Below are 12,475 nucleotides of genomic sequence, written 5' to 3'. Positions count from 1 at the left end.
ACTACTAATTTCCAATTTTTTAAAGGATGAAATGACTTAAAAATTAACAAATTGATCAGGAAGTTCGGCCAATACAAGAGCATGAGAAAATAACAAATATTGCATAAGATGGAAACTATCAATTTAATTAAATCCAATAATATCAAACCATAAAGTATCAATAAACATGATCAGGGGAAAAACTCATGAAGGGACTACAAGTAAGGGTAAAAACGTCCAAACATTTATCTTACATCTCTATAAACTTTGTCCATTTTTATTTGGAATGTATATAACAAAAAAATTAACTTATTTACTTATAGTAATCAGATTAATAATTTGCACAAATTAAACCTTAATTTATAGCATATTTGAATTTTAAATTTCAAAGTATTATGCACACATATTGAATTTCAGAATTTCATTCAAATTCAAACTTACTTTGATTGTGTCACCGGTGTTGAGTGTCAACCTATTCGTCACTGCCACTCCATTTCTCGCTCAGAGCTTCAAACACATCTTTGCTGCAAAAAAATCCCAGGTAAAATTATCTTTTCAAGTAATGTGTTTTCTATTAAGGAATCTAACAATCAACAACGATCTATATAACTTCTTGCCTTTCATTTTATCCTCTTCAACCCATATTGTTTCGTACCTTCATTCGCCGACTTCTAAATTGCAGTATAACTTTCATTTCACTTCAAGATGGGTCTGTACCTGTATTATAGTATCTGCCTACATCTTTAGCAATTGACAGGTTTCCATAGCATTTCTGAGATCGATCGTTTTAAGATGCTTTGGAAATATAGATTTGGTTATACTGGAAAAGGGAGTCGTATTCGTTTCTATTACAAGAAAAGGGGGAAAATGGGGTTACTCAACACTGAGAAGTCTTTCTTTAGTATATTGAATATTGAATTGAATAATATAAATATAAATTAATTTTATTTTAAAATAAAAACAATATATATACATATACAAACACTTATACGAAGACATCAAATGATGTTTTTTTTTTCTAATTTTATCTATTAATCGTATGTATCACCACTCACTCTTTGGTTAAATATAAATTAATAAATAACATTAATCTTTATATTTATATGTCATTTTTTATTAAATTGTGTTTTAAGATAACATTACATTTTACATTTAAATTGTAATTTAAATAAACATAAACTTTTTAAATTGCCATTTTATAGAATATGTTCAATAATTTAATAAGTAAAGTTTAATTATATATCATTATACAATATTATTATTTACATATTTCATTATCATAACAAATTTTATTAGTATCTAATTTTCAAATTCAAGTTTATACAAATTAAATTACCTACAAATTGTATGTAACAATTATTAACATATGCTTAATTTTTATTTTAACTATATTTTTTTTTTATTTATCGATCAAGAACATGGATGAAAATGACGCTACAGAGAGAAGAAAAAAGAGAAAGTTATATTTGGATAACAGAAAATCCAAAAAACACAATACTACATCATCGTGTCATCATACATATGCAGCACATACGATTCATTTTAGCCAATACGGTACTTTTCTTACTTTATTTTGCATTGATGATGATGATATGTTTGTTTCTTATATATTTTAAATATAAGATATAAGATTCATAATTTTTTATAAGTGAAATAAATACATTACATTATATTTAAATTTATATCAAATAAAAATGTGTTTAAGTTATTTTATGCTATTTTACAAGTTCAAATAACAGTATCGAATCTACAAGCGCTAAAGAGAGGAGAAAAATTAGAAAGTTATATTTGGATAATAGAAAATCCAAAAGATTACATACCACATCAACCCATCAAAATTCATCTGTTACACATGTTTCTTACACGTCGAATAACGGTATATATATTTGTTTATTTTACAATTCTTTTGTAAATATAATATAAATATAAACTTTGCATACTCTTTAATTTATTTTATTTTTAATAATTAATATTTTTTATTCTTACTAACCATTTGTTTATTATATAACAGATATCTACAATCGTTGTCATATTCAACCTCCTTCAACAAATAAATATGTTACAACACATTCATCAACAGTTTCAAATGGTATGCATTTCTATATACCAAAATTTTATAATATATGCTTCAAATTTATATAACCGATAACAATTCCTAATGTTCTAATCTTTATTTTCATTTTATCAGACAATTATATTTTCAACAATAACGTTCAAACACCGCTATCTATTTACAAAGATAATTCAGTGTTTCGCATTGGCAAGACATCCACCAATCCCTCGAAAATAATTCATACTTCTCATTCATCAAATATAAATGTTAGAACTCCCTTTTCTAACATTTCAAATGGTAAGCATTTCTAAATACACAAATTTATAAATATATGATTCACATCTATATTAATTATAACAACTATTGACTTTGTACTTTCTATTTTTATTTTTACAGGCAATTATATTTTCAATAATAACTTTCGAACACCACTATCTATTAACAAAGATAATTTGGTGTTTGGTAATGTCACGACATCCAGCAATCGTTCGACAATAATCCAAAATTCTTCATCAATCAAGTTACCAAGAAGAAAACATCATCTAAAAAGGAAGACTTCACATATATCCTCTATACCTGTTTTTGACTTGACATTAGATGAAGAAATTAATGATGATCATATTGTTCAAGATATTTTCCATGGTATATCAAAAGGTGATCATAATTCTAAATTATTTAATATTCAAAAAAAATTTAATTATTTTTTTAATTATATATAATATATTTTTTTTGCATTGAATAGAATACTTAGATCATGGAGACAAAATTGTTACATGTAAGTTTTGTCATGCAAAATTATGGATAGATGAATCGCTTAGAGGGCAAAAAAAAGGCAATACATCTTATTCACTATGTTGTGGTTACGGCAAAGTTGAGCTACCACCCTTAAAAGAAGCACCGTCATCTTACCAAAATCTTTACAAATCGGTAGATTCAAAAAGCAAACACTTTATGAAGAACATTCGACGTTACAATTCAATGTTTTCATTTACATCGATGGGTGGAAAAGTTGATTCATCCATCAACAAAGGCAACGCACCATACATATTCAAACTTAGCGGTCAAAACTATCATAGTATGGGAAGTCTTTTACCTACACCTGGATCAAGACCACAATTTTGTCAGTTATACATATATGATACCGAAAATGAAATTTCAAACAGATCAACAAGTATTGGGTATATTTTTACAATTTCCTATTCTTTAATAAAGTAATTTATTTCTTTCAATTTTTTTATTAGCATTAAATAACTTTTATAATATTTTCAGTGGACCGACAAGCGCTTCTACATCAACTTCAATATCATATGATCTCCAGATTATCGAATTTTTGAAGGTTATGTTAGATTCAAACAATGTGTTGGTCAAGTCTTATAGGATGGTAAGAGACAGTCTTCACGAAAATCCTGGTGCTAATTTGAAGTTAAGATTAATCGGAAAAAGAGAACAAGATGGAAGGACATATAACTTACCAACTTCTTCGGAGGTAGCCGCTTTAATTGTTGGTGACATTTCTGATTCAGTTGAAAAAAGAGACATTGTTGTTCAAACCTCATCAGGATTACGTCAGCGTATCAGTGAATTACATCCTTCTTACCTTGCTCTTCAGTATCCATTACTATTTCCATATGGTGATGATGGTTACAGAGTTGACATCCTTCATAGAGGTATTACATCTTCAAGTAATAGCAAACGCCCGACGTGTACAATGAGAGAATTTTTTGCTTACAGAATTCAAGATAGAGATCAATCGTTCTCACTACTTCTCAATGCAAAAAGGTTGTTCCAACAATTTTTGGTTGATGGTTATACAATGATTGAAAGTGAGAGATTATTTTTCATACGTAAGCAACAAAAAATTCTTAGATGTGAGTCTTATGAGAAATTGCGTAATCACCAAGCACTCGGGAGTACAGATATATCGAACGTCGGGCAACGTGTGATCTTACCTTCTTCATTTACCGGTGGTGCACGCTATATGATGCAAAACTATTTGGATGCCATGTCGCTTTGTAAATGGTTTGGATATCCTGATTTCTTCATAACCTTTACGTGTAATCCAAAATGGCCAGAAGTTCAAAGGTTTCTTAAGGACACTCCACTTCATCCAGAAGATAGACCGGATATATTATGTAGGTTATTTAAGATCAAGTTGGATGCATTTATTAAAGATTTAAGGGAAAATAAAATTTTCGGCACGGTTCAAGCAGGTATTTAAATTTATAGTTTAATATATAAATATAAAATATTATCATTTATATTTTTCCTATAGTTATCTAAATTATGTTTTTTATTAGGTATGTATGTATACATACATACACCAATAATTTGTTTAATTGCTAACTTCTATCCTATTTGTATAATTTTATGTGCAGTGGTTTATACAATTGAATTTCAAAAAAGAGGTTTGCCCCATAGTCATATATGTCTTTTTTTGCATGCTGATTGCAAGCTTCCTACAGTTGAATATATCGACCCGTATATTTCTGCCGAGATTCCAAATATCAATGAAGATCCATAATTGTATTCACTTGTGAGAGAGTTCATGATCCATGGTCCATGTGGAGCTGAAAATTTCAATTGCCCATGCATGGTGGACAGAAAATGTTCTAAAAACTTTCCAAAGCAATTCTGTAATCATACTTCAGTTGATTCAAACGGTTTTCCCTTATATAGGAGAAGAAATGATGGAAATGTTGTTGAAAAATTGGGGGTCCAGTTAGACAACAGAAATGTTGTTCCATACAATAAATATCTTTTGAAAAGATATCAGGCACACATTAATGTTGAATGGTGCAATCAAGGATCTTCGATAAAGTATTTATTTAAATATATAAACAAGGATCCTGATAGGGCTACTTTTGCTATGGCGCAAAACAATAATGATTCTGATAACAACGATGTTGTGGATGAAATCAAAGAATATTATGATTGTAGATATATATCTGCATGTGAAGCATCATGGAGGATTTTTAAATATGATGTTCATTATAGGTATCCTGCTGTAATCAGACTACCGTTTCATCTTCCTGGACAACAACAAGTTATATATGAGGCAGACGATGATATTGAAGATGTTCTTGACCGGCCTTCAGTTGCTTTACATCTTGGATGAAGTGTAATGAAATCAATGTAGAAGCACGGAAACTTACTTATGTTGAATTTCCTACAAAGTTTGTTTGGAAACCTAAACTTCTAATTTGGAAGCCAAGGGAAGTTGGATATTCAATTGGTAGAATTCACTTGGTTTCACCTAAACTTGGCGAAGCGTATTTCTTAAGAATTCTTTTAAATAAAGTGAAAGGTCCAAAATCATTTGAAGAAATTCGCACAGTCAATGGTGAAATATGTTCTTCTTTTAAAGATGCATGCTATAATCTAGGCCTTTTGGATGATGACAAAGAATACATCGATGCAATTAAGGAAGCAAGTCTTTCTGGATCTGGTTATTATCTACGGTTTTTATTTGCTACGATGTTATTGTCCAACAGTTTGTCTAAACCGGAGAGTGTGTGGGAAAACACATGGGAATATCTGTCAGATGGAATTCTTTATACTCAACAACAGAGATTAAAGTCTCCATGTATTATATGTTTATTACATTATTAGTAAATCTATATCATATAAAATTCAAATATATGGTCAATTAGATTTGACTTTCATTTATTTTATTTTTTTAATTGGTTGTAACTAATATAACATTATTCATACAGCTTTATCACTAAACGAAGATCAAATTAAAAACTTGACTTTGTTTGAGATAGAACAAATTTTACTCCGAATTTAAAGAATGAGTTTGATCGTCTTTTTGTTTCATTAACAGACGAGCAACGCAACATTTTCCTTGATATCATGACTACGGTTAAAGATAATAAGGGAGGTGTATTCTTTATTTATGGTTATGGTGGAACGGCTAAGACATTTCTTTGGAAGACAATTTCTGCAGCCATTAGATCTGAAGGTGAGATTGTTTTAAATGTAGCTTCAAGCGGGATCGCTTCATTATTATTGACTGGAGGCAGGACAGCACACTCTCGGTTTATAATACCCATTAATCTTAACGAGGATTCTTACTGTAGAATAAATCTAGATAGTGATCTTGCCAATTTAGTAAGAAAAACCTCATTGATCATTTGGGATGAAGCACCTATGGTACACAAGCATGCATTTGAAGCTTTAGATCGAACTTTGAAGGATATATTACGGCGTTTCAATCCTACAAACTCGAATACTCCATTTGGAGGGAAAGTGGTTGTTTTTGGAGGTGATTTCAGACAAATTCTGCCTGTTATTCCGGGTGGCAGTAGACAAAACATTGTTAATGCTTCTTTAAGTTCTTCGTATTTATGGAAACAATGCAAAGTCCATAAATTAACAAAAAACATGAGGCTAACTGTTGGAAGCGATCCATCTGCTGTTGAGAAAATAAGGGGTTTTTCAAACTGGCTTTTGGACATAGGAGAAGGTAATCTTGGTGGTCCGAATGATGGTGAAGCAATTGTTGATATTCCACAAGATATTCTTATTAATGATCCATGTGATTCTATAGGTTCATTAATCAAGTTTGTATATCCTTCAATTGTGGAAAACTTCAACATTGCAGGTTATTTTCAGGAAAGAGCAATACTTGCTCCCAAAAATGAAGTTGTCCAAGAAATAAATGACTGTTTGCTAAAATTGATTCCAGGAGATGAAAAAGAATATTTAAGTTCAGATAGCCTCTGCCAATCCGAGTTTGTTCATAATCAGTTTGATTGTAATTATATTCACCTGATTTTTTAAATGGTCTTAAACTATCAGGTATGCCAAACCATAAGCTCATTTTAAAAGTCGGTGTTCCAGTTATGCTATTGAGAAACATTGATCAGAAAAATGGTTTATGCAATGGCACTAGACTACAAGTCAAATCTTTGGGCAAACGTGTTATTGAGGCAGTCATCATATTTGGAAGTAATATTGGAAACATTACTTTTATTCCAAGAATGTCTTTAACTCCTACTGAAGACAAGATCCCGTTTAAATTCCAAAGAAGACAATTTTCATTGGCCGTATGTTTTGCAATGACAATTAATAAAAACCAAGGACAGTCTTTGTCGAAGGTTGGTCTGTTTCTCAAAGAACCCGTTTTTACACATGGCCAATTGTACGTTGCTTTATCCAGAGTTCAAAGTAGAGAGGGATTAAAATTGTTAATTCTAGATAAGAATGGTAGACTAACAAATAAAACATCAAATGTTGTGTATAAAGAAGTTTTTAGATTTTTATAAATACTTTGTACAATTTTATTTTATATATCAAATTTTGTTTCTATTTTATTTAATTTTTTATTCAATTACACAAAATTGATAATTTTCTAACATATCTACAAACACAAACTGTCGATTGGATATTCAAAACACTATACTTTCGTAATTTTAAAGAATCATTATATCATTATCAAATTACTTATGAAAAATATAATTTATTACGTATTAAAAACTATTTATAATTCCTTAATTAATATATATTATTTTAATTATATTTAATTTTTATTTTCTCTTCCGTGATGTCCAGGGGTTATAAACTAGTATATATAATAAAATAACAACTCGGTTTGCCAATAATATCCGGGATAAAACATAAACAAAACAAAACCAAATGAAAAAGTTTCACCCGTTACGATATGACTTTACCAATACAAACAAACTTTATATTCAGCGTACATTTGTTGACAGTGAATTTCTATAAATCCCCCCAATGTTTTACTCTTTGACCAAATGATCACCCTAACTTTTAAATTTTATTGTCGGAACATGAAAAATCGAAAAACTTTTTTTAACAGAAAAAGTGAAGGCTAAATTTTACCCATGGACTTTTTCACCGCTAATTCCACAACGAACATGTAAAAGGTAAATTATAACATCACAAAAATCTTATAGACTCTGATTATATTTGAATTTAACCTTATTTCTGGATTCTCATATATTTCACAATCGATAAAAATATGATAAACATATAAGAAGCAAACAAAGAAAAAAAAGAGGCGAAGTTTAATTTATTTACACACCCTTTATTTAGCTAGTTTTTTGGGATCAATTGAAAAAAAAAAAAAAAAAACTAATACATGATTATAAGCGATTTTGATTGTACCATAGCTAAAAAGATATTAAATAACTTATGGGTGGTTGCTTAAAATTATTATCGAGCTCCAATGATGATGAATATGTGGATGGATATGTGGATTGATGCTCATGATTTACCGGTTCAAATGTGTGTGGAAATGGTTTAGGTAAAATGTGAATTAAGAAAACGGTGAAAGGGGTTAATGGGGTTGTTTCATTAGATGTTACCCCTTAAAAAAGGTTAAAATGAATTTAATTGAATAATTTAATTGGTATTATGTGTTTTTGTGTAAATAAAATTAAGTTTGAGATTTTTTTATAAACCGAATCAAAATATTCGGATTTTATTGGAGATTTTTTTTTTTTAACAAACAAGGATTTTATTAAAAACTAACAAAAAGCTAGAAAAAACACATTACAACAATTTAAAAGTTAAAGCAGGATTATGGAGTCAAACCAATCAAGTTTAGGTTTACAACACCTATTAGAAATTCAAAAGAAAACCATCACCACAACCTCATCAAAGATAAGGGATTTTCTAGGAAGAACCGTTCCAAAAATAATGGAGTTTTGAAAATTCCAAAGACACCAAAAAGTCGATAAGACCAACGCATCAAAAGCCTTTCGTTGACCACCTCTCAAGGGCACCAAATGAGACCACGTGATTAATTTAGAAATGGTAAACTGATCAGGTAGGCGAACGTCTCACCAAATAACAATTCTTCTCCAAATGTCAATCAACTCCCTGCATCTTACGAAAAAATGGTCAATAGTCTCCACTTCACTAAGACAAACCAGACACATAATCGTATGCAACTCTATTCCTCAGTAAGAAAGTCTCACCTTAGTAGGGATACTCTCAAGCCGAATCCTCCAAATAAGAATATTGAGTTTGATAGGAACCTAATTATTCCACCTGGTCTTCGTACCACTAATAGCTAGCATACTAGAATCGATGATAGAACGAGCTGAAGAGACAGAGAAGACATCAGACACATCACTAAGCCAACCCAATTTATTAGGTTTATCCTGCAACAAAAGTTATGCACCAATTTCATGGAATCATTCCATTGGCTTTACTCAATTCCATCCTAGGAAGCCGACGAAAGTTACCTAGGTCCCAAGCTACATTAAGGCGGTCACTGAAAGAATCCAGTATGTGCTTATCTAACGCGTAGATCTTGTGAAAAGAAACTACAAGAGACACATTAGTCAGCCATTTGTCATGCCAAAAATTGGTAGAAGCTCCATCTCCCACCCTAACCAAACATAAAGTAAGAAGGTCAATCCTGCGATCTTGAAGATTGACAAGCAAGCGAATAAAACTCCTCTAAGGCCCTAACAATAAACCACAAGACGATAAAGAAGAAAGACCACCATAAGACCCGTCGATAGCTTTAACTACCCTCACCCATAATAACTCAGGATCATGATAAAATTTCCATCTCCACTGAAACATCATCGCTCTGTTGAAAGCAAAAAAAACTCCCCACTCCTAAACCTACAACATGTTTAGAGGCCATAATTTTGTTCCAGTGTAACCAATGCATCCGCCACTCATTCAAATCGGTTCCCAAGAAAAATCTAGCCCTCAACGTGTAACATCCCGACTCCCAGGTATTATATTTAATTGATTTTCTTGCTTGTTGGCTGAGCAACTCGACGAGTTGGAGGCACAACTCGTCGAGTAGAGATGGATTTGGCCGCGTGGGTTTAGTGATCAACTCGGCTAGTTGAAGGACCAACTCGACGAGTTGAGTCTGTATTGAGAAAACCCTAATTTTAGGGCTTGCATCCTATTTAAAGGACCTTAAGCCCTCATTTCCGCCTCCCTGATCATTTAGACACTCTGAGAGAAACCCTAGACGTGCTGAAGTCGTTGTGAGAGAGAGAGAAAGGCTAAAGATCTTGTATTCTAGTGCATTCTTGGAAGGAGATAGAAGAGCAAAAGGTTTGGAGCAAGAAAAAGGCCTTGGATCCAGTGTTCCTTCAGTGCTAGCTGCTAATTTTAGGTAAAAAGCTATCACTTTGATCATTATTCGGATAGATCCCTTTTTAGGGAAGTTTAGGGCCTTTTTCCATTTTCTTTGAGTACTTGAGTTGTTGAGCTTGCCATGGAGTTGAGACTCCAGATCAGGACCATATGAGGTCCCTTGAGCCCAAAGGTCCACGCTTTATCAAGCTAGAGGAAAGCTTTTATGCATTAAACCCGATATAGAACTTGTTTTGGCATTTCAAGCCCTTGGTTCCATGCATGGACGTAAAGCTTGCAGCTTTACGTGGTATTTCAGCCTTGGGAGGTTAGATCTAGAGGTTGGGGTGTTAGTTCTGCCTTAAATCGTCTGAATGAGAAAATAGACTTACGGGACTCAGCGAGTTGGTGAGGCAACTCGACGAGTTGAGGGGGTTTTACCCGTCTTTGGATTTAGAGTGAACTCGGCGAGTTGATGAGTTGTTAGGGTTTTCCTGGTCTTCTAGATGCTGCATGGACTCGACGAGTTGGCTAGAAACTCGGCGAGTTGACTCAGATTTTTACGATGTACTGAGTTCTGAGAGACACGACGAGTTCATGAGATGTACTCGGCGAGTTGAGTCAACATGGACTGTTGACTTGAGTATTGACTTCCGTTTACTTTTGGAGTTAGGTCAGCTTTGACTATTGACTTATGTTGACTTTAGGGTTTTGATCAACTGTGGATTCTGGAGGCCATGGAGGGGCGGAGGTTAGACCAACAGCTTGAGTGTGGGATACATTGCTTACTCTGCGAGGTGAGTCTTCTCACTATAATTACCTGAGTGGTAATTTCTGTGTAACCGGAGTGATGCGTGTATGGGGCTATTTTCAGATGGAAGAGAGAGAGAGAGAGAGAGATGGAGAGAGAGAGAGAGAGAGATAGAGAGAGAGGGGTAGAACACGAGATTATGAGGGTAGAGAAGAGGATAGGGTTAGTTCTTACCTCAAGACCTATTGAAGCAAGAACTAGGTTGAATGCCAAGACCTATTGACACACAACACAACACACGATAAGAGACCTATCTTATGTGAGAAATAGAGCAAATTGCAAAAAGTTCAAGTGATGATTTATTCATAGAAATCGGCCCTATATATAGTTGACAGGAGCCATGAGTTACAAAAGTGAAAAGGCTCATCCTTAAGAGCTTTTATTTAACTAGTTCATTAACTACTAGCCAATAACTACTAGAAACTCCCAAAACTCTTCAATTTTCGTCCATGCTACACACAAGACAAGGAAATGGTTCAAATTTCTTCCATGATCACCAACAAGTCCAAAAAAATGTGGTCACAACTTCCATGTAGCCAAAAAAAATCGGCCCACCCCATTTCAAGCCCAAATCCATGAAATCAAGCACACTCCAAAGCCCAAATTAGTAAAGCCCATCTCCTTGGCAAGTAATCCATTTTTAATTGGGCTATTGTCACACCCCCGAAACCAGACGGCGGAAACGTCCGAGGGCTCGCGTGACTTAAATTGAATATCATCACAATGAATATACATGAATCATAACATAAACATCACCATGCATCAATACATTACAACTGATATTGTTCACATCCAGTACATTGTTTTAAATATTACACATCCATAACATAAATTGTTTAAGAGTTTTCAAAACATAGCTTCCTAACATACTTGATATTACCCGGCAGCTTACCTGTTACCTGAGAATACAAGTTATTTTGAAAAACGTCAACATATGAAATGTTGGTGAGTTCATAAGCAGGGTTGTGATATAAATGATTTGTGTAGTTTATAAAACCCAGAAAATCCGATATTTTCTGAAAAGACAATTGTTTACCAAAGTGTGAAGATCCATAAGTTGATGCATGAATGATTTCAAAACGTGTATAAAAGGGAATTTTGTATTATAGTTATAGAAAGATACAAGTGAGAGGTGTTGATTTCCTCAAAAAACCCGATGTTTTCCGATAACATAAAATATAATTGTTTTCAAATTGATATACCGCCACAACGAATGATATTGATTACTCTTCCTTGATTACTCGGATGGTATTGGATTTAATTAATTATGTGATTCGTTATAACCATGCATAATAATGACTAGTTCGTCTGTCTTGGCATCCTAATGTACGCCGGGATTGATCTTAAGATTTTGTCACCCTAGACTGGTCGAGTCTAACTGTAGCGAACAGCTGAGGTGTGGGGGAGTCACCCCCGTATAAGGTGTGGGGGAGTCACCCCCGTATAGATCTATACACAAACTCTCGCTCTCCTTCCAGGAGACTTTGATTATAACTACAGACTACGAACGACCCTTAGAGGTGTTGCCCGTTATTACTCACTTAATCCAAACAACATTG

General features: G+C 32.9%; 3 protein-coding genes across 3 annotated transcripts; all 3 read left to right on the top strand.

Annotated features, from left to right (window-relative positions):
- Nucleotides 1–1,397: 1,397 nt before the first annotated feature.
- On the top strand, nt 1,398–4,553 carry LOC145157295 (uncharacterized). Its single transcript, XM_079076358.1, has 7 exons — nt 1,398–1,533; nt 1,991–2,068; nt 2,168–2,329; nt 2,429–2,674; nt 2,775–3,210; nt 3,302–4,242; nt 4,408–4,553. The coding sequence occupies exons 1-7, from the start codon at nt 1,398–1,400 to the stop codon at nt 4,551–4,553; spliced, it is 2,145 nt and encodes a 714-aa protein (XP_078932484.1).
- Nucleotides 4,554–4,622: 69 nt separating this feature from the next.
- On the top strand, nt 4,623–5,147 carry LOC145157294 (uncharacterized). The gene has a single exon (XM_079076357.1). The coding sequence runs from the start codon at nt 4,623–4,625 to the stop codon at nt 5,145–5,147; it is 525 nt and encodes a 174-aa protein (XP_078932483.1).
- LOC145157293 (uncharacterized) lies at nt 5,144–7,299 on the top strand. The gene is made up of 3 exons (XM_079076355.1): nt 5,144–5,615; nt 5,856–6,788; nt 6,833–7,299. Exons 1-3 carry the CDS (start codon nt 5,144–5,146, stop codon nt 7,297–7,299), a joined length of 1,872 nt encoding a protein of 623 aa, XP_078932481.1.
- Nucleotides 7,300–12,475: the final 5,176 nt, after the last annotated feature.

Source organism: Lactuca virosa, chromosome 2 (assembly GCF_052849685.1).
Source record: "Lactuca virosa cultivar CGN04683 chromosome 2, Lactuca_virosa_CGN04683_v6, whole genome shotgun sequence".
In the NCBI taxonomy this organism is placed as follows: domain Eukaryota; kingdom Viridiplantae; phylum Streptophyta; class Magnoliopsida; order Asterales; family Asteraceae; genus Lactuca; species Lactuca virosa.
This window is presented reverse-complemented; position numbering and strand designations above follow the sequence as displayed.

Bases quoted from the DNA above. Each gene is read 5' to 3' on its own strand.
- LOC145157295 (XM_079076358.1), top strand. From the start codon at position 1,398: ATGGATGAAAATGACGCTACAGAGAGAAGAAAAAAGAGAAAGTTATAT. The intron at 2,069-2,167 runs GTATGCATTTCT...TCATTTTATCAG, and splicing joins TTCATCAACAGTTTCAAATG to ACAATTATATTTTCAACAAT. The intron at 2,330-2,428 runs GTAAGCATTTCT...TTATTTTTACAG, and splicing joins CTTTTCTAACATTTCAAATG to GCAATTATATTTTCAATAAT.
- LOC145157294 (XM_079076357.1), top strand. From the start codon at position 4,623: ATGGTGGACAGAAAATGTTCTAAAAACTTTCCAAAGCAATTCTGTAAT.
- LOC145157293 (XM_079076355.1), top strand. From the start codon at position 5,144: ATGAAGTGTAATGAAATCAATGTAGAAGCACGGAAACTTACTTATGTT. The intron at 5,616-5,855 runs GTATTATATGTT...TTTCATTAACAG, and splicing joins ACAGAGATTAAAGTCTCCAT to ACGAGCAACGCAACATTTTC. The intron at 6,789-6,832 runs GTAATTATATTC...TTAAACTATCAG, and splicing joins TGTTCATAATCAGTTTGATT to GTATGCCAAACCATAAGCTC.